The following is a 21900-nucleotide window of genomic DNA, read 5'->3' as shown; positions in this document are numbered from 1 at the left end:
CACCTTACAATTTTTGATAGAATTTTTACTTCAATCAGTGATTACTAGCGCACAGACTTTACTTGCGAAAAAGACATCTTAAAGCTGTTCGCTTTTTGTTTTCAAAGTAGTTAAGCTCTGTCATTTATTTTTGCCTCCCAATCATTAAAGCCAGCATTGGAATAATTGACAAAGTGCCACTTACCGTCTTGGCCTAGTCATTCCATTTTCTGCTTGCTACCTTACCTATGCAGTCGAATCCTGTGGGATCAGCAACCCCTCCCCGAACAAAGGAGCCTAAACCTCCCTCTGAGCAAACCCAAAGCTCTAGCACAGAAATAGAAACCTTTTCCTTTAAAGTGAAAGATTTCTCTTCATTCAGTGATGGTAGCATATGTGCAGATACATTTGAAGCTTCACATTATACATCAAGAGTTTTGCGGAATCTGCAGTAAACTCTGCAGCCCTGCACACCCAATGTTACTAGGCCACGACTTTCTGAATTATGAACATTTGTGACAGGAAGTAAAATTACAGAAGCAATGTTCCCCGGCAGGGGATCCTCATGCTGGGGATACAATGTTTCAATTTCGCCACACATACATTATGAAAGTAGAAAATACGTGTTTTCAGCATCTACTTCACACGCTGGAAGCACAGAAGACTTCTGTTCTGCTTAGGCAACACCAGGGAGAGCCAGAGGATGGGGGGACATGCCAGTTATAGGCTTGGTCCAGCACCTTTGGCCCAAAGCATCACCAGATGCACTGAGGGACAACCAATACCAGTCCTCATCCAATTACAAGCCAAATGTGCGCACACTCATTGAAGGTCCCACCCCAGGGGAGGGGTTAGCCATATTAAAGCACCCAGCCTCACTTGCTCAGAGTGGGTTGTGGGAGCAGGATGCTCACTATTACAGAATGCTGGAAAGTGGAAGAAGAAGCAGAGGCTAGCGAGAAGGAGGCGAGTGATGAAGTTGGCATCAGTTGAGAACAAGAGGAGGTTTTGAAAACCAGGAGGGTGAAAGAGAAAGTGGTAACAGAGGGACAGAGTGGATGGGAGGAGGTAGTGGTAGGAATTGAGGTATAGGAGAAGGTGGTGAAACCGAAGGAGAAGAATGCAGCAGTAACATCAGAGACCTGAAGCGACATACATGAGGTTACATTATGGAAGAGTGCAATAACAAGGAGGTTGGCGAAAGACTACCACAATGTTGTAGGGTAGTAAAGGCGGTACAGAGGAGGTTGAAAGTGTGATCCCAAGGGGAGATACCCTCTAAGGGACACTCCCAAAGGAAGAGGGTAAAATGTAGAAATGACCAGGCCAGAGCAGGCAAGATGGTTACGACCCGAGTAGTGGAAGAAAAGATAGGAACATCGAGTGGTGAATGGAGGGCCGAAGTGAAGATGGGGAACCACAACTCAGCTGGCTTCAGCAGGAATGTTCAGGTTGGCCATGTCGGCCTTGGGAAATTCCATATGATGGGAAGGGAAAGGAGATGGGGTCAGGGAGATTATCAGATCAGAGTGGTGGAGAAAGAGAAATCAGGAGGCCGCCCAGGCAAGGCCACACTCGCGGGTCCCTTTAGTTTTCCCGGCCATCTATATCCACTTGCCTGTCTACTTGAAAAACTGAATGCCTGAGTGAATCGAATCTTGGGGTACGAGACCATGGAATTCCCTCCTCTAGATCAGGGGGAGAAGAGGAGTTGGGTCCTCAAAAAGCCTGCAAAGTCAGAAAGGGGGAGGCAACCCCTCTTCAACTGTCTACACTGGGACTGTTGAGCCAAAGGCTGAGAAGGACTACAAATCCACAACCATCAGAAGAGGCATTGGAGGAGGGGATGGTATCAGAGTGAAAAATGATCCAATCCCATCTATGTGAGAACCATCCTGAGTATTGTTTTGTTTGAGACCATCCCACTTTCATTTGAGCTGACCCTTCTTTTGGAATACATTCTGTAATAAAGATAGTAACATATTGTCTTGTCGTCCTTTTTGGTCTCTGGTGGAATCCGGAACAAGCGGTAGAGTTATATAACTGGCATGTAGAGGTGATTGATGCAGAGCCTTGACTGTTGAATGCAGTGTGTGCAAAGCAAGTACACTTGCATTGTATGTGTTTTGTGATGCCAAGTAATGGAAGAAGCAAAGCGTTTGTGACATAAGTCTCCTTTCCTTTCATCAGAAAAGAAAGAGAACAGCATGTTTCGGAACATTTGCAGCCTTTTCATATAAATGTACATATCTTTAATTGTATCTGAACTATAGTGCAAAAAGCCTGAAATGACCAGCTTCCTCCTTTTAAAACAATAGTAGAGCAGTGTTGAACACATATCTGTGTTTCTGAATATTAACAGTGGTTATTTTTATATTATAGAATCTGGTTTCTGAGATCGAAATGAAACAACACAAAATGGACGAGTGCCAAAAATATTCTGAGCAGTACTCTGCTTCAGTCAAGGTATGAAATGTGCTGCTGTTCATTCTCTCTTGTTTTGTAAAGTAAATCATTGTAGTCAGATGAGGATTGGGTAAATCACTCTTTTTCTATGCTATTCACAGGACTATGAACTGCAATTAATGACCTTTAGGGCCATGGTTGATTCTCATCAGAAATCACCTGTGAAGCGACGTAGGATGCAGAGTTCTTCAGACTTGATTATTCAAGAGGTAAGAGGATGTACCTTATGACAAAAGTTCCTTGCAGCATATAGCGTTTACAGAAAACTATTTTCACACGGACACTAGTGCATTTGTTTGACACTTACATACACTTCTTTTGTATTAATATCTGCGTGGCCTTTTCTGTAAAGAAAGCATAGTATTGGTAAATAGGTACTGAAATGCTAGGAAATGTCACTTAATTGTAGGACTCAGGGAAATATGTCATAGTTAGGACAGTTTTTCTGAAGTCCAACTAAGGGCTTAGTAAAACCATTCAACTGAGGCAGTACAAGACTCCACTCTTAGTATAAGGCTGTACCACCTGAGTTCAGGGTAGCGAAGACAGAGCAGCCAGGTTTATTTTAGGAGGAAGAGAGGGCTGTGGAATCAGTACCAAGAAATTGTAATATAAATGGTCCAAAAAAAACACTGAAACACTATGGGCCTCATTGCGAGGTTGCCGGTCCGGTAACAACGGTACCGATAAGCTTGCCGGTTCCGTTGTTACCGGACCGGCAAACTACGAGTTCTGCTTGCAGGAGCCTTTCAGCCAGCCAGGTCTGACCTGGCGGGCGGAACGGCACCCGCGAGCATAACTCGACGGATGCACCATTCATGAATGATATGATATGATATTTTATTCATATCGCGCTCATACACAAGTGTTTCAGAGTGCGGCAAGGGAAGGGGAACAGGGGAGAACAAAACAACGATCTTACTAGGCCCAGTGACATTGAGAACGTGCAAGTGCATGGGGGAGGGGGAAAGGGAAAACTGCATGGAAGGGAGGGAAGAAAGAGGAGAGTGCGGGCCAAGGAGAAACAGATAAATAATAATAAATAGATAAATGATAAGGCAACAAACAATGGTAGTGCAACCAGCAAGTAGCAAGTGCTGGGGTTAAGGCGGCCGACTGAGTAGGTCTTATAAGTGCAGGAAGAAAAAGGGGGGGGGGACTGTATGGTTACAGATACAGACCCCAGTGCAAGGGGTGGCCCGCAGGCATTGCAGGAGGGTGGCAGGGTGAGCAGGTACCTGGGCCCGGAGGACAGAGGGTGGCCAGGTGCACAGTGCCGAGGGAGACCAAAAATCAACAGGGGAGAGGGGTGTCGAAGGCAGAAGCAAAGAGGAAGGTCTTGAGGTGCTTCCGAAACCGAAGATGGTTCTCCTCAAGTTTTAGCGTGGCAAGGAGGTTGTTCCAGAGGGAGGCCCGAGCCGAAGATCGAGATCTACCCTCAGCATGTTTCTTTGAGAAACAACGGAGCCTGAAGGAGTTAGTGGTAGAGGAGCAGAGAGCCCGAGAAGGGAGGTATTTGCGGAGGGATCGCTGAAGGTATGTTGGACCCAGGCCCCAGAAAGCCTTGTGGACAATGCAGAGGGTTTTGCATTTGATCCTTGCATCCACAGGGAGCCAATGGAAAGATTTCAGAGCTGCAGATATACGGACCCAGGGCTTGAATCCAAGGACAAGTCTCGCAGTCCTGTTCTGGATAAGTTGCAAAGGGCAGAGAGTAGATGCAGGTAGATTTAGAAAGAGGCTGTTGTAATAGTCCAACCTACAGAGAACCAGAGCTTGGGAGACAGTGAGCATCTGGGGGAAGGAGAGAAAAGGCAGAGTACCTTTGAGGAGGTTCCGGGGAATGGTGCCGGTGCATCCGACCTTCTCATTCCCAATGGGACTAAAATGGGAATGGGGAGTGAAAATTACTGGCACCCGTCAATGGGCAATTACTGGCCCATTGCCGGGTGCCGGTAAATTCATGACTCCGGGGGCAGCCGTGCCGGTATTTACCGGCACAGCTACCACCAGGGTCACAATGAGGCCTTATGTATTGTAAAAATTAATTGGTTCATTTAAATGCCGGTAGGCCCAGATAAATCTTGAGGGAAATAAGTACTATCACATTATAAATAAACACAATGATAAAAACACAACACTATGCTTTAAAGTTCATAGACTAAAGCATAGACTTTATTTAGAGAACTAGGTCTACGTAAGTCAAACCCTTTCATAAAAATTCAGTATAGGTCACACCTATTCTTGGGGAGTACAATCCAAAGGTTACTTTTGGATTATCTTCAGTAATACAAGGGTAGAAGACCCTATGTACCGTGACGCTCAGCAAGAAATCACTTACTAAACCAACTGGACAATATACTTTTTGTGAATAGTGGAACACTTATTCTAGCTACAGTAAGGACCTATCACGTCTTTTCTGATAACCCCCAGCTATACTAGGTGAGTAAAACCTAAGGATGTACTATTCTATTACAAGTGCATTTGAGAGCAATTAAACACAGATTGAGATAAGCAATAACTCTTGTAACTTATTTTAGGATGGCAAACGGCTACCTCAAGGTAAGTAAAACCTATACACTTTTTAAAGGCGTCATCAGCAACTCAAAGGCGGGTATAAACCTCAGACTGTTTTTGTGTCTGTCTAAAACAGACCAGGGAAAGCAAAACGTTATGAATGACTCAAGGTTATTCTAGGTAGGTAAATCTAATGCAGACTTATTCTGGACAGTCTAACAGCAAGTCAGGGGAAGCAAGACCCAGTTGGGAAACGTATACACCTATTCTCTGAAGGAAATATTTAGTGAAGCCAACAGCATTACTTTTGGGAAAGAGGTCCAGCTAATTTACAGGTGAGTAAAATAACCTTCCATCTACTTTCTATCAGAATGGCGAAACAGTTTCTAAGGAAAGAAAGATGTTACATATACCTTTCAGAATGGCAGAACATTACTAAGGTAAATAAAATAAGTGTACATATACTTTTCAGAATGGCTGAACATTTCTAAGGTAAGTAATAGCATTCCTAACTGTTCACTCTCAGAGTTACAGTTATCAACCAACTTCTTTGCAAGTAAGTCACTTATTCTCTTTTCTAGGCAAAAGGGCCCAATCCTTAGAAGTTTTTCCCTTATTCTTGGAGCATAAGTGTTCTCAGTGGCAGAAGGGGGTTCACTAGGGTCTAGTGTCCAAACAGGCAGGCCAGGATATGTTCTTAACTGGCAAAAGTCAGAGTTCCTAAGAACAAGTAAATATTTTACTTTTAGTTTAGTTGAAGGTCCAGGGGCTTCACAGAAGACACTGTAGGAGGATTCCAGCAGTGGGCCTGGGTGAACTGGACGAGAGGCCTCACAATCACAGAAAACACCCCAAAACTACACAGGAATCACAAGATACTTAATGTAAGAAAATACCCAAGCCAGCACAGTACCTCAGCACAGAAGATGACTTTGCAGCAGGAGAACATCAGGATGTGTAGCCAAAGACCTAGTCGTTAAATTCCTTCATTAAAAAGACAGGATATTGGAAGGACTTTTGCAGCAAGGATCATGGGGAAAGCTCTAGGCAAGGTTTTCCTCATAGCTGGATGTGGCTCTGTGGATTTGGCGCCTTTTACAGGAGCACAGAAGAAGACATATGGCCTCATTACAACTCTGGCGGTAGCAGTGCCGGTTAAACTGGCGGGCTGCCGCCAGAGTTGTCATTTTTTCCGGTTCCTGACTTCACAGAATCACTGGGGCATTACAACCCGGCAGTCCGTGAAGTCAGGCACTGGAAAATGTTACCCCCCAATCCCATTTGAGTCCCATAGAACTCAATGGGAATGGGGAGGGCGGAAGCGCCAGCACTGTGTAAAACAGTGCTGGTGCTTCCGTCAAAGTATGTGAGCGGTTGCTGTCCCACCCGCCAGGTCTGACCTGGTGGGCGGGACAGCAGCCGCTTTCAGAACTCAGAGTTTCCCGGCACAGTAACAACAGTGCCGGTACGCTTACCAACACCGTTGTTACCGGACCGGCACACTCGTAATGAGGCCCAGAATCTCGCTAGTCAGATTCTTATCGTTTGCAAGGTCCAGCACTCTGGTGAGGGGACTTTTCAGACTGGAATCGTACCTCTGGAGATCCAGCAGTATGCCCACAAAGTTTCAGCTATATACGGAATTTGTAAGATCATGCACAGCTAATGGCTCGAGGTCCCAGTGTATTGGGGTATTACAGCCCCGCAAGATCGCAGCACGGCGTGGGAGTGCCCAAAATGCAGGTCTTCTTGAGTCCGATGGGTCACACCAGGCTCTGGGTAAGTGTAGTCATTTTCGTAGTCCCCAGGTCAATTGGAAGGAAGGGCTACAGCAGGCGCCGTTTACACAGCAGGCTCTCTGGTAGCTGGAAATCGTCTCTGCTGCGGTTTCTTCATCTTCCTCTTTGGTTTTGGTTCAAGTGGTCGACTACCTCGTAGCTTCCAGGATCAGACTTTTATGCAGGAACCCAGCCAATCAAACAGCCTTGCAACATTCAAACTTGAGGGGTTGGCAATCCTTTCTGGACAGACAGCCTTCGAGTTTGAACGGGATTCTCACACTCTGGCTGGAAGACAAAAAGACTGCAGAGTTTTGGACTCCTCTCTCGCTTCCTGCCTTCACAGACACTGTGGAGCCTGGGCGGGGAGTCCATAGGACTCCCGCCAAAGGTAAAAAATCAAACAAAGGAATGTCCCACCCTGGTGGTCAGGGGAAGGAACAAGAAAGGACAAGGAACACTAAAATGGCGAAAAAAGAAGACGAGGGCCATTTTGGTAAAATGAGCACCCATGGGTGCCTTTACCGGGGGCTGTGCAAACAGCCCGCAGTAAAGGTGCACCGAATTAATAAGGTTCACTACCACGACCCATTAAAGGTAAGTTTGTCCTTGTTACATTTACGGTGTGCGGACGGCAATCCAAGTTTTAGACATTATGGTGGTTGTACTCCTAGAACAGTATTTGTTCTTGTAGCAATTTGTGAACTTTTACGGTGTGCGGACGGCAATCCAAGTTTTAGACATTATGGTTGTTGTACTCCTAGAACAGTATTTGTTCTTGTAGCAATTTGTGAACTGGTGTTTATGGCTATGAAGGTGGCCCGTTTAGTGCTCATTCAATGTTCATGTGTACGACTAATCTTTTTCTGTCTTGTGTTTTTACAGTACATGGAATTAAGGACCCGCTATACAGCTTTATTAACATTGATGACACAATATGTCAAATTTGCTGCAGAAACACAAAAAAGGATGGAAGAGGAGGAGGTAATGATGAAGCTTAAATGTATCCAAGGTTTAACATTTTGTGGTTCATAAAACATAAATAATCAATTACTTTAATTGAAGCATACATATATCAAGTGTGTTTTCACAAAGCAGATCATTTGGGGGACCGAAACTAGAACATATATAAATCACTGGCAATGATCTGTGGCTTATTGTTCAACAGTTAAACACTGGTGGCAGAGGTGTGCATAAAGGGGCCACAGGCCGCTGCATACTGTTACAATATTCACTCAATGGATGAGCAGGGCCATTCATAGATATGGGTCCACATGTGCAGAAAAGGATGTGGTACAGACACTACTAATTATCGTACCAGTCATGTAATAACCAAATTACAATAATGAAAGAGACATTTTTAAGAAACTGGCCATAACTAACAGTTTGATAAACAATCAGTGCACCATTATGAGATGCATGTTAAAAGTTAATTGTGGCAATCATCCCTAGTACTTCCATTTTGATTCATTGGAATCAGTGCTGCAGATAACATTATAATGTATTTAAAACATCCTCATGGTTCAGGTGTTCAATCATGCGACTGACTCATAGGTGGGAAATTCAGGTTTTTGAAATATTAATAATCATCACAGCTATGACATTACAACATCACTGTGTTTATCTACTTTCCAAAGAAATGTTAATGTAATAGGTGCTTCAAAGTTGTACCCCACATATTTACATATAACTTCAATGTTTTAATGCCCTGAAAACAAACCCTTTTGCTGTTTTAGATGGGCTCGTAAATTATGATATCTGAAAAGAGCACCACAATCTAGAAGTATCATGAATACAAACGCCTGATTTTCAGCATTTAGCATAACAACACCAGCTTTACTGTACATTTTCCATAACACTTTATTACATAAACATTATCCTCCTGCATGATATCTGAGATTCTAGTTGCTTTTTTAAATATTTTTGACCTTTTATGAAAACAGTCTTACAAAACATCAGTTTGTTCTTGATCAATTACATGGAAAAGCTTTTAAGGGAACAATGCAAACTAGTACCGTTTGTAGTACTCAAGCGTAATACATGTGATGGCAAGAAACAGTTATAAAGTGCCAGATTAACATTTTCAATGCATTAGACTACATTTGGTCCGATTGCATAGGGACTAGAAGACTTGAGAAATTATGTTGTTTCCCCAACCATGATGACATTGCACGCAAAATATTCCTTTTCATACCTAAATTCACAGATATGTTAGTGTTTGCAAGTTATTCAAATGGCGAGAGGAGAGTGGAACTGCCTTTGCATTAGCATTTGACATGTAGGTGTGGTGTGCATTTAAACTTCACTTGGGTATGACGCCGGCAAGCTGCGTTTGTCTTTTATAGCCACTGGGCATGGGGGGTTCTCTCTGGAGTCACAGCTTTTCCAACACCGACTAATACACTTTCTGCTTTTCTTTTTCAGAGTGTTTTCCCGGATCTGTGTTGCTTAAAACAAGATCCACGAGTTAGGCTGCGTAGGCATGTGGAGCTTTGCGTCTTGCATTTTACTTGCATGTTGTCTACTCAGTTAAGTGAGAACACATGCAAGGAGCTGTTTGTTTAAATGGCTGCTGGAGGGCATTCTTTTGCCACTTTGTTGTGTTCCGTGCCACGTTTTAAGGTGGTGTCTGTTTGCATATTAATGTGGTTGCTTTCTTAAAGCTTTCTGTCAGGAAACGGTGACGGGATATCGCATGTGATAATACTTTGCAGTGCTGACCCCGTAAGTATTTTCATACACATATATAAGGAGAACGGGATTGTTATGGAAAATGTCATTGGTGGTCATCAAGCAATGTTGACTTCAAAATATCTTCTTTTATTTTATTACAGATGTCCAGATACAAGGACATGTCAGCCGGTGCAACATATCCTGATTTGTTAGAGGAGCAAAGGGCAACAGTAGATGAGAACAGGAGGCTCTTGGAATCTGTACGTGAGCTAGAAACAATGCTTGAGGAGATGAAGAAGCAAAAGCTTCTGTTAGAGCAGGAGCTACCCAAAGTGAAAGCAGCAGCAGAGAGTGAGCGGAGTAAACAGCAGAAAGCGATGGAGGAGCTCTCCCTCCAGAAGACAAAGGCTGAATATGAGGCCAGGCAGTGCCGCATTGAACTGGAGAGTGTTGTGAAGGAGAAGGCTGCCGTAGAGCAGCAGCTGGAGCATGTGCGACAGCTTACTTTCCAGTCTGAGGCTAAAAGGACAGCAGTTGAAGAAAAGCTCAGAGCCTTCCGAACCCAGATTGAGGAAAGTACGACCTCCCGGAGAAAACTGGAAGATCACCTCAAAAGGAGAGACACAGATCTCCAGGACTTGGAACAACAGAAGAAGAACCTGATGGTGGAGCTGAGAAGAAAAGCGGACATCGAGGACACCCTTTTGCTGCAATTAAAGCAAATGGAGCAAGACTTGGAGTTCCAAAGGAAGCAAGCTGAAAAACAACTGCATGAGAAGGAAAAAATTGAATCTGAAGCCAGAAGAAAAATTTCAGAAGCAAGATACTCATCAGTAACAACCAGGGAAACTGTGCTACCAACACGTTCATCTGTGCATGAGGTGCATTATAAAATTGAATCAGAAATGCGACAGAAAGATCTTGAAACAAGGAAAGTTGAAGCTTTTAAACAACAGGTAGAGGAACTATTGCTAGTCAACAAGAAAGCTGAGAAGGAAGTGAAGCAGTTAAAATCAGATTTAAATTCACTTACCCTTCAAAAAAACACAGCAGAAGAGAAGACAAGACAAATGAAAAACCAGCTGGAGGATGCCAATAATAAGCTCAAGCAACTTAAAGCGGAATTGGAGCAGAAGAGTAAAGCTGAACAGGATTATCTGCAACAGGTGAGGGAACTTGATCGGAAACTGCACCAAAGCCAAGATAAAGCTGAGGAAGTGATGCTAGAGACATTGGACCTAAAGAAAATAAAAATGAATTACCAGGATGAGCTGAAGTCCCTTCAGCAGGACAAGCATTCTTTGGACCAGAAGATACGGATTCAGAAGACAGAGTTGGATGAATTAAGGGACAAATTGAAAACTCAACAGGAGCAGCTGCTTCAAAAGGAAATGGCAGAGCGGAACTACCAGCAGAGGACTACCTTCTTTGAGGAAGAATTGAGCCGGAAAAAGAATGAGATTGGAGAGCTGAAAAAGAAAACTGAGGAACTTGCAAGATTTCATTCCAAAGGAGAAACAAATGTCAAACAGCTAAATGCACAAATTGTTTCACTCCGAGAGGAGAAAATGGTAGCTGAGCAGAAGATTCAGGCACGGAAGGAGGAAACGGATAGTTTAAGGGATCAGCTGAAGAAATACCAGGAGCAAATATACCAGAGTTCAAAACAAGAAAAGGAAAATCAATTTAAAATTCAAAAGCTGCAAGATGACTTAGAACGAAGTAATCAGTGGTCTGAAACACTGAAGGAAAAACTGGATGAGCTTACCAAACTCAATAAAGACACTGACCTGCTAATGCGAAAAGTCAAGTCGGACTCTGAAAATATAATCATGGAGAAAAATAACATACAGAAAAATAATATCACTTTAAAAGCACAGCTTGACAACTTTAAAGAGCAGCTCCGCATTGCAAATGAGCGACTGCAAAATCAGGTGAAATCCGAGCAAGAGTTTCAAATCACAATGAAAAGACTGGAGGAGGACTTGGCCAAATCCAAAAACGTGGCCAGTGAGTATAAGCAGAAGTGTGATCGTCAGAACATTGCCATCTTGAATGCTGAAAAGGAAATCAGGAATTTTAAATCTGAGCTGAGCGCAGTTAGCATGGAGAAGAATTTAAGCGAGCAGAAGATACAGCACCACCAGGGCCATTTGCAGGAACTGACCAGCAAACTGAAGAAGGCCCAAGATGACCTGCAGCAAAAGGTGATAGATGAACAGATGACTCAGAAAAGGATGGCAATATTTCAGGAAGAATCTCTCAAGCATAAACACTCAGCAGAAGAGTTAAGGAAGAAACTAGAGAAAGTCATGGAGTCCAGCATGAGCACAGAAAGTGACATAACTCAAATGAAGCTTGAATGTGTGGCCCTGCGACAAGAGAAGAGCTTGGTGGAAGAAAAGCTTAAAATGCAAAAAGCGGAAATGGGGGATTTGCAAGAAAGGCTACAAAAATGTCGTGAACAAATTCAGCAAGGCAAGCAAGCTGAAATAGAACATTTTCAGAGATGCCGAAAATTAGAAGAAGAAGTAGATGTGCAGAAGCGGGTGGTTGACAACTTGAAACAGAGGGTGGAATCACAGCGAAAGGAGCACATGAACCAGCTGCAGATGCTGCAGACAGAGCTGAAGCACGGCAGTACCCTCAAAAGCCCTGGGCTGAAATCTGACTTTGACAAGAGTGGGGGCGAGTTTAAATATTCCTCAGCAAACTCTTCTCGAGATTTTGAGCAGTTTCACCAAATGTCAAAAACATCCCCACTGCTCAGACGGAAACAGGAGTCACAGGTGGTGGACATGAATGTTCCCCTATACATCTCTGAGCAAGAAGAAGATAAGCGAGTCCGGGTGGATGCTGTCTATGAGGACACCATGCAGAAGGACCGCCAATACCAGATGTCCAGGATGAAGCAGCCTCTTGATGAGAATGATAGCAAACAGTCCTTTACAGAGTATGTCTCTCAGACCAGCACAGAATTTCAGATTTCTGTTGATGACAGAAACTCATTGAGACACGTGTTGGATATAGATCATATTCGAGATAAAAACCTCCAGAATATTAGGCACACACTCAGACAAGAGGAAGAGAAACTTAAAGAGGAAGTTGGAAAATTTCAGCTCCCGATGGAGGTATTCTTATAAGATGTATTCTGCTGGTGATGGGTGCATATGGGTGCATATGTTTCCCTTCAATTAATATAGTTTTGCATGTTTCTTTTAACTTCTCTTGACGTTTAAGGGTTTTCTTCTAGACTATTTTTTACAGCTTTATTACTGGTTATAAGAAAGACACGCTGGTGATCTAGCTTTTTGTTAAAAAACAAGCATATGAAAAATGTTGATATATGGAGAATTTATAATCCCTTTCCTTTTAACATTTTCTGTTCTAATTACCTAACTTGGTGCTTCAAAAATGAAATCTTTCAGCTCCATTTCTTGTAAGCTTCTTTGCACAGCTGTTTATTTTTTTCAAAATGTGCTGCTTTTGTCTGCTCTCAAATAAAGCAAGCTTACTGACTTTTGGTGTTGGGACAGCACTTCTTAAGATTGAATACAAAGTCACTTAGGTCACTGATTGTATCAAACATTCCTGTCCGCAGATGATGAAGAGCAAGCAGTATGATGTGCATGTGGAAGTCACAACATTAAAACAGGAAAAGGAAATACTTCTTAATCATGAAGACAAGGACTTCAGTTTTTCAGATGGGTTCAGGAGAGAAGATTTGCCTAAATTGAGTACCATGTTCTCAGAACAAAGGAGCTTCAAGGGCGGCGATAGATTTCAAAACGATTATCCAGCATCGTATAATAAGCTCAAATTTCAAGGTCTAAGGCAACCTGTACTTGCCCAACAGCTAGTAGAAGTTAAACTCCTGGACGTGAAGACAGTTGAACAACTCTTGCTAGGGCTCAAGACCATTCAGGAAATTCAGAAATCTCTGGACAAATTTTTAACTAAGCCAACCGCCATTGCTGGGCTTTACATAGAATCAAAGAAAGAAATCATTTCATTTCCAGTGGCAGCAAAGAGAAAAATGATTGATAAAAACCTAGCCTTTGAGTTTTTAGAGGCACAAGCGGCAACTGGTTTTATCATAGATACGAGCACAGGCCAGAAGTATTCAACTGAGGAAGCAATTTCTAAAGGCAATGTTGATCAGGAATTCAGGGAGAAACTACTAGAAGCAGAGAAGGCTGTGGTGGGATATGTGCATTCCGGCAAAAGGCTTTCTGTTTTTCAGGCCATTGAAGCCAGACTTCTGGAGAGGCAGAAAGGCAAACGTATCCTTGAAGCACAGATTGCAACAGGCGGGGTCATTGACCCTGTTCGAAGTATTCGAATACCACCAGAGGTTGCTGTGCAGCAGGGTTTGCTGAATCACACCACTTTCAAATTCCTACTTGAGCCGGCAAGTAATACGAAAGGTTTTCACCACCCTCACACCAAGCAATCCATGTATTATAGTGAATTGCTCAAAGTGTGTCTACTAGACGTAGACAGTCAGTGTATCCTTTTGCCAGTTGGAGACAGGAAGATTACTAGTTTGTCAGCAGAAAAGGGTTCTAGGATTTCTGTGGTTAATGGTAGGACAGGAGCAGAAATGACAAGATATGAGGCATATGAAAGGGGTTTGATCGATAAAAACATGTACCTTGACCTTTCAGAGCAGGAATGTAAGTGGGAGGAGACAAACTCTTTTGATTCCTTTGGTAATTCAGTACTACTGTTAACTGATCTAAAAACCGGGAGACAGTTCATTGTCGATGAGGCTGTACAGCGGGGTTTAATCGACCGAACATCTTTCACTAAATACAAGGAAGGCATCCTCACAGCCACCGAGCTTGCTGATATTATGGTGAGCCGATCCAGTGTCAGTAAAGACCCCAACAGCCCAATTGCAGGTTTTTGGATATCTGAAACCAATGAAAGAGTGTCGGTTTTTAAAGCCATACGAAAATGTCTGGTGGACAGAGTTACCGCATTAAGGTGTCTTGAGGCTCAAGCCAGTACAGGAGGCATAGTTGATCCATCAACTGGGAAAAAATACTCTGTGGCTGAAGCCCTGGAAAGAGGTTTACTTGACGAAGCATCTGCCAAGCAAATCCAGCAATGTGAACTAGCCTTCACCGGGGTCATTCATCCGGTATCCAAGACAGTCATCCCACTTGCTGAAGCTATGAGCATGAACATGATCAGCAAAGAAATTGGAAACCGATGCCTGGAGTACCAGTACTTGACGGGTGGACTAGTAGATCCAAAGTCTCACACTAGACTATCATTGGAAGAGGCCATTAAGAAGGGGGTGCTGGATGCCAACACAGCCTCAAAAATGAGGGATGAAAGGTCCTACATTAAAAACCTGACGTGCCCCAAGACCAGACGGAAGCTGTCATACAAGGATGCCTTAGAAAAAGCAATCTTTGATTGCCATACTGGACTGCGCTTGTTGGAATCAAACTTGCCACCGAGGACTGGGATTTCTAGTCTCTACTTGGCATCTTAATAAAAGAAAATGGCCTGGGTGGGTGTTTTTTCATAAATGTCAATGTTAAATTGCATCTAGATGGTAGAAGAGTACTGCATGGCTTTGTTGTATTGGGATGTATTGAAGGAGCCACCATAATGTGTATTTTAGAAACCGTTGACATGTATGGTTCTACCTAAGACAGCATGTTTTTCAATTGCAATACTGTTTTACCGATTCTTTGGAGACACTCAAATCGAATATTGTGAGCGAATGGGCCCAGAAAGGATGCTGTTGTGTTTCTTTTAAGTGCATTTGAGGCAGCACAATGTCCACAGAGGGAACTGCAATTATCAGATTGTTAAGGCCAAATGGGACATACACAATGAAATATGTATTCTTAGTTATTTATAATTCATGATGGTGTATAGAGTGTGAATGTGCAATGACTGATACAGTTCTCTTTGTAAAGCCTTATTTTGGGCAAACACATGTCTCTAGTGTGGAACATAGGAACATACAAGGACTGTTGCATTTTCTGTTATTTCTAACAGGTGGTTGCAGTGAGTTGCACTTGCTGTGTACGTTTCTTTTGTTCTGGTTCACATTCCATTTGATTTCAACTTCAACTCTAGATTCACTAGTTGTTAAGGGCAATTTGTAAGTGTTGTGGACACACTTGAATGCCCCACAAACCTTTAATTGCCTTCTACCATCAGGGGAAATGTGCAGAGGTGGCTTAATTCTATCAGTGTCTGTACTGACCTTGTGTCTAGATAGTTTTCATTTTTCCATGAATGATCCATGCAGGGGTACGATGGCAAATGTATGACTACTTCTTTTCTAATCTGATTTGCATTTTCAATCTGAAAGGTCTGTGCCATGGTGTGTGCTGTGTTTCAAGTTGCCTGGGTCCGGGTTCTTCAGGAATAGCCTTGAAACCATTGAAACACTCAGGACCTCCTGCCAGTTTTTAGAGCAAGCCCAAGGCAATCACCTGCCTGGATGAGATGCTGTTCCCATTGTATTCACCAGTTAGGACCCTGAAGTTACAATATATTTGATGCTATATAAAGCCCAAAGACAGTCTGGGAGCTTTGGGCCATGTCTGGCCATAACACCCATTTACAATTTGGTTTTCTTCCTTCTTTCTTTCCTTCTTTCCTCCTTTCCTTCTTTCTTTTTAATTTGTACTATTTCCATTGCCAGCAGGATTTAAAAAATGCTGTGCCAACACTGTTATTGAGGCTGGGCACTTTGACTCAATTGTGTAGATTTCTTAGACTTGTACTTTGTAATCTGTTTGTAGTTTCTGTTAAAAGTAGAACTACTCAGTGGTGACTCTAGTGGCAAGGCCGGATGAAGTTAGTGTGTTTTTCATTAGGTTCCTTCTTACAAAACAAATGGCCTCAGCCAACTTTGGCCTTTTAATTAAATTATGGTTACCTGATAATACAACCCAAAAAGGGAAAATGACAGATACTCCCAATAATTATGCTCATACCTTTCACCAGAAATGCTTAAAGAATAGAGATCCCTGAATCAGATATTCACCCTAGAGGAGGAGCAATTATATTGTGGTAGATTGCAATATATTGCCTGGGATCAAGCGATCATGAGGGCCTGCCAATGATATGCTCCTGGGACAGTGGGAGTGCCCCAGTGTGGGAATTGGAAAGTAAGGTATATGATCTGGTATAGTAGAGCCCACTGTATAGCTCCACAGTGATATTAAGAATACATGTTTCTTAAAGGGGCTTCATTTAACAACCTCTGCTCACGCAGATCTAGTTGTAATGGAAGGATAACATTACCAGATTTGTAAGAAGGCCTACATTGTTTCAGTGCCCTCCACTCGTACATGTGCACTGTGTTTTTTTTAGTGCCTCTTTGGAATAGGGGAGATGCTTGTGCAGTCACTGATATGTGTGTGTGAGTGTGCACACGCGTGCGCATGTGGGTGTCAGTCAACAACAAGCAGTTATATTATGGGAATTGTTATTGTACATATATATTGACCAGTAGCCTCAGGTGACCTCTAAAATTGTTCACCATGCTGATGGAGTTGTTCCAGCTAAATATATCAGTTTTACCTTTAAAATCACAATTTAAGTATTATTATATATTTACCTGTCTTCTTTGTAAAACTGTGCATTATGCCACAATAACATAATCTATACGTTTTGTTGGTCCAATAAAAGGTATCATGACCTGAAATGTTTGCATTTTGAGACTAGACTAACACAACTACAAATGTATTGCTGTACAGAATCCCTAGGGGCTAACAACAAAATGCTCTTAACCAGTTTCTGTTTCCCAGAGGCCCATAAATATTTATAAATAATTGTCAGTTTAAACTCCTCTGCGATTTCACAGAAGAAAAAGGGCAGGCGTCTGGCTTGATGGGATAGTCAATGGCCCCCCTTGGAGCGGCCCATCTGTGTATCACAACTTGCAGCCATGGCCACAGTGTTCCTCTTCAGATTTTCATGGAGGATACCAGGGTTGATTGGCGGGTATTGATGTATTAGCGCCTGATGCTGTGTTTGACATTGAACATCAGTAGGCCAGTTTAGGATCTGTTAAGTTTAGGATGGTATTCACCATCAATAAATAGGTGTTAGACAGGATTTGTAACAGAGCTCTCAAATGCTGCTGTCTAGATTCACAATTTAGAGAAAAAGAGTTTGTTCCATTGAAACATCTGCCCCCTCCCGAGCATCAGCACACTCTTGGAGTTGTCAAGAGAGTTTATGGCTAGTTGAGAGAAGTCACAGAGACATGTATGGATACATGTTATCATCAGGAAAGCCAGGGGCTGTGCTGTGCTGTGATTTGTTAACCAAGCAAATGGTCTTGCATAGCACCCAATCTTGTACAGCTAGCCAATGAAGCACTTTGCAGGCTTCTGAGATGTGCTGCTATGTGAAAGCTCAAAAGCAAGACAAGGTGCTGCATTCTGAATTGGTTGCAGCTTTTGAATTGTGGAAAAGCAGAGATTACCAAATTGGGTATTAAAATAGTCTATGCGCAAGATGATCAAAGCTCCTCCTACATTAAGGCGGTGGAAAGGGAGTCTGCATTTTTGGCTTTCTCATGTGGAAAAAGCAGGACTGCCTTGGTTTATTTATATGCACTCAGAGAGACATAGCCAAGTCCATCCAGATGCCTTAAATTCTAATGGGAACCACAAAGGATAAGAAGGGCTAAGAAAGCCTGGGAAAATGACGTGAGGTTGGAAGAACTTTAGAGGGCAGAAATAGAACATCTGAGTATCAGCTTTTCTTGAACTCTGGGCCATTCTGATTAAGTGGAGTCTAGGAAAAGGATGGTGAGGGAAAGTGGGCTGTGGGGATGCCCAGCTAAGTGTCACCAGCATAAGATTGATAGTGGGTGTCAAAGTACTTCAAGAGGTAGAAGAAGACATGGAAATTAACATCGAATGGAAGAGACAGCAAATGGAAGCATTGTGCTGCTTCCCACGTGCTGCCTTCAATGGGAAAGGGCTTCCTTTACCAGATGGGGATCGGTGAAAAAAGTGGAAACCATTTGTTGGTAGGGGATATTCAGAGGAGCTGCTGCTGCACATTATCGTGCATGAGGTGCACTTCCATGTGTGGCCTTCTCAGCAGTGTTTTCCCAGTGTCTGGTCACTGCAGTCACAGCTGAGATGTAGGCAAAAACTGTAATGCTGCCAGCATTGACATGCACAATATGTAAACGATTAATGATTAAGTCACAGTTGTGGATTTACACCCCTGGAGTGGTAATGTAAAAACTGCAATTTCTTCGATGCCCCAGTCGCTGACCCAAGCTTAAGTGAAGGGGAAGGCGACAGTCCATTAACTACATTGGTCCATTTGCTCATTGCCTCTCTAGGTGTTGGGAAGGCGCCCATCTCTCTCTCTATCTCTATGCAGGATCAGCCAGTCCTTCTCACTGTATGCAGATCTCAGCGAGGCCCCTTAGAATAACCACTCTCACCTGGAAGACACTATGCAATACAAGTTCGAAGGCCTCTGTACCACTGTACAGTATCAATTTCTTGTAAACAGGAGATTCGTGAAACTCAAAACATTATTATTTTAATGGAAGAATCAAATGCTTGCATCTTTATTTGTAATTTTAAAATCATTAAACCTACATAAGGGAATTGTGTGTAACCACTACTTGTGTAAATATGAATAGTATTATAAGTAAAAATGTGTACTAACGGATAATGCATTCCTGTGGTTAAATATTTGTTCTGTATGTTTTTGTCACAGTAAATCATTGTTTTTTAACTTATGATCTTGCTTTTATGTGTAGTACCAGGATGTTTGCACATGGGTGCAATGTTTGCAATATTGTCTCTTCCTAAAACAATTGAGCGCAATTCTATTTACTAAGCTATGCATTGATCACTGTGTGGTTCTTACACGCATCATAGCATCTTCTGGGTGAAGGCAAGGAGCTGGGCTAACATGGAGAGGGCAGTTCCTTCGTCTGATACCTCAAGGGGAATCCTCAACTACACAACACTCACCTCTTTCAGAACAAGAGCTACATGACTGTGCGCTGTGCTACTAATCCCCTAATTATCACACATCTCTGTGTGTGCCAAAACTGAGACAAGTCAAATAATTTTCAATGGAGGGTTTAAGATGGTTTTCCAAAATCAGCCATGGTGAGAGTATTTTGGAGGCCACCCTATTATAATGAACAGGAAAGACACTGAGAGGTTAGCCAAAACCTATTCAAGGTGAGGAAGCAGAGAGCTCAAGGCGTAGTCTCAGGAAGGGTGTGAGAATGGTATAGGGTTACAATGAGTCCACACAGAGAAGCATCAGTAATTCCAGTTAGACACTAAGTATATAAAAAATACAACTATTTATTAGGCCTTCAGTTACACACTAAGCATATAAAACAATCACAGGTAAGTATTGTCACACAAAACCATATATAACATATATGCACACATTCACCCTTAGGAGATATGAATCAATTACCAGTGCAACACAGGTGAGAAGTCAGATTGATAGAAAAATAGGCAGAACTCTTTAAAATCAACAGTTTCCCTAATTCTTATAAAGAAAAAGTATGCTAACGTACCTGCCTGACTCCAATTCGAGGTCGTTCAGTAGAGACCTCGTCAGTTCAATGGTCAGTCCGGGGACACTTCCAAAAGCACAGCCGATCCTTGTGCAGGGGGTCGAGGCTGGTTGTTCCCATCAGTCCAGGGGTCGAAGCACCAGCAAAGGCCTTCTGTGATCAGGACAGAGGAGCAGGGCTTCACCCGGACAACACTGGAGTCGATGCTGGTCAACTGCAAGGGTTGCCAGTGTGCTGCTCTTCTTCATAGAAGTCCTGGTTTCAACGATGATCTCATGAACAGTTGCAGGAGCCCTACTATTACCAAGATTAAGGCTAGGAGCGAGCCCAAGCCCACCAATGGTAAGGATCTGCACCTTTCAAACAGACAGTGGCTATCCAATCATGGAAAGCCGCCGGTCATCACATCTGCCCAGCAACAGACTTTCAGGGACTAAAGAGGTGGATTAGGACTAGACAGTCCCAGCCCCCTTCTCTGGCTCACACACACATAGGGCCTCATTCCGAGTATGGCGGTAAGGGATAGCGGCCACCGGTAACAAGACCGGTGGCGGTGATCCCTTACCGCCATACTCCGAGTTCCCTTTGCGCCCTCGCCCTTAACGCCTGCTTTGAGCAGGTGTTAAAGTCGAGGGCGCAAAGGGGCCTCCAAGCCAATAACGGTGACCGTAATGAACGGTCACCGTTATTTGCATCTTCCCCATTCCTATTGAGCCTTGGAATGGGACGGTAATTCCGCCATCCACCAAGGCGCTGCCGGTCCGGGTACGGCGTCAACCAAGGGTTAATAGTGCCATTGGTTAGCGCCGTACTCGGAATGAGGCCCATAGTGTCCCTTAGCCCACTAAAGCCACAGCTTTCCCCGGAAAAGGGATTTCCATACAAGTCATCTCCTGATCTGAGAAGGCAGGAGCAAGGCCAAAGAACAATGCGGCCAAAGAAAAAGCAGAAAAACTATGGCATGGCCATCTTCGGGTGCTAGACACATTTATTAGCAATTTCCAAGTGCATGAGTAAAATAACACAAACACTGTAAAAATGTAACAGCTGCCTTTGAACAGCTTGTCTTTATTGTAAAAGTAACCAAAAAAATGACATCAAAGTTAAAAGAAAACCAAGTATCTTAAGTGCACTTCACTGTGTAAGGTGATGTGTGCAATTGTAACAATACAAGAACTCATAAAGAGAGACATAGGGGCTCATTATATGTTTTCTGGACTGGAACTAATGCCAGAAACAATGCTGATCATTCCAGCACCAGCCTTTTTTCCAGACCAGAGGAACACAAGTTTGCGGGTTCGGGCAGTGATCTACCGGCATTCCTGACCTGCCGGGAGTTCAGGCACCTACCGGCAAATAGATGCTGGAATCACTGTGCCGGTAATTCCTGCAATCCCATCCGTGGAGTCCTATGGGACTCCCTGGAATGGGGATTTACTGGCATCTCCGCTGCCCGTAATATCCCAGTAATAACAGGATCTCTGTCAGCGTAAACGGTAAGGGAGTTTTGGGATACCGGCAAGACTGTAATGAGGGCCATAGTCTCTCAGTAGTTTTAGAGACTTGTCAATTTCCCCATAAGAATGAGCAAAACAGGTAAAGCAGGTAAAGCAGCTAAGGCTTTACTTACCTCTAAAAAGTCAGGACAGGGTTCAAAACTAGCAAAAAGTAAGGGTGTTCCAGAGAAATCTATGGAGGTAAATGTGCAAAAAGAAAGTCTTTTCGAAAAGAGCACTTTCCAATTACTTTAAAGGCATGTTTGGAATAAACGTCAGAGGCTACTACAAATTAAGATCAGTGCAAATTAATATTGTTAAGCTAAATTCCATTGGGAAGAGCTCATTTGCACAGGGCAATGTTGGTCTCAGTGGCGGCAATTTAAACTAGTCGACATATTTCACTTGTTACGTGTGTTTTTGTTTTTTAAAT

At 43.1% G+C, this 21900-nt stretch overlaps 1 protein-coding gene across 20 annotated transcripts in view; it reads left to right on the top strand.

Moving 5' to 3' along the window:
• DST (dystonin) overlaps positions 1-21900 on the top strand; it is a 2190048-nt gene that overhangs the window by 1320338 nt on the left and 847810 nt on the right. For 19 of the 20 annotated variants that reach the window (XM_069606170.1, XM_069606155.1, XM_069606164.1 and 16 more), the window contains 3 exons: positions 2362-2445; positions 2547-2654; positions 7626-7724. In XM_069606170.1, coding sequence (XP_069462271.1) covers positions 2362-2445; positions 2547-2654; positions 7626-7724 — 291 coding nt within the window. Of the gene's footprint in view, positions 1-2361; positions 2446-2546; positions 2655-7625; positions 7725-9574; positions 12545-13014; positions 19168-21900 lie in introns of those variants that run through there. The other variant, XM_069606169.1, reaches the window with a different exon arrangement.

This window comes from Ambystoma mexicanum, chromosome 4p (assembly GCF_040938575.1).
Source record: "Ambystoma mexicanum isolate Mex_15411 chromosome 4p, UKY_AmexF1_1, whole genome shotgun sequence".
NCBI lineage: Eukaryota > Metazoa > Chordata > Amphibia > Caudata > Ambystomatidae > Ambystoma > Ambystoma mexicanum.
This window is presented reverse-complemented; position numbering and strand designations above follow the sequence as displayed.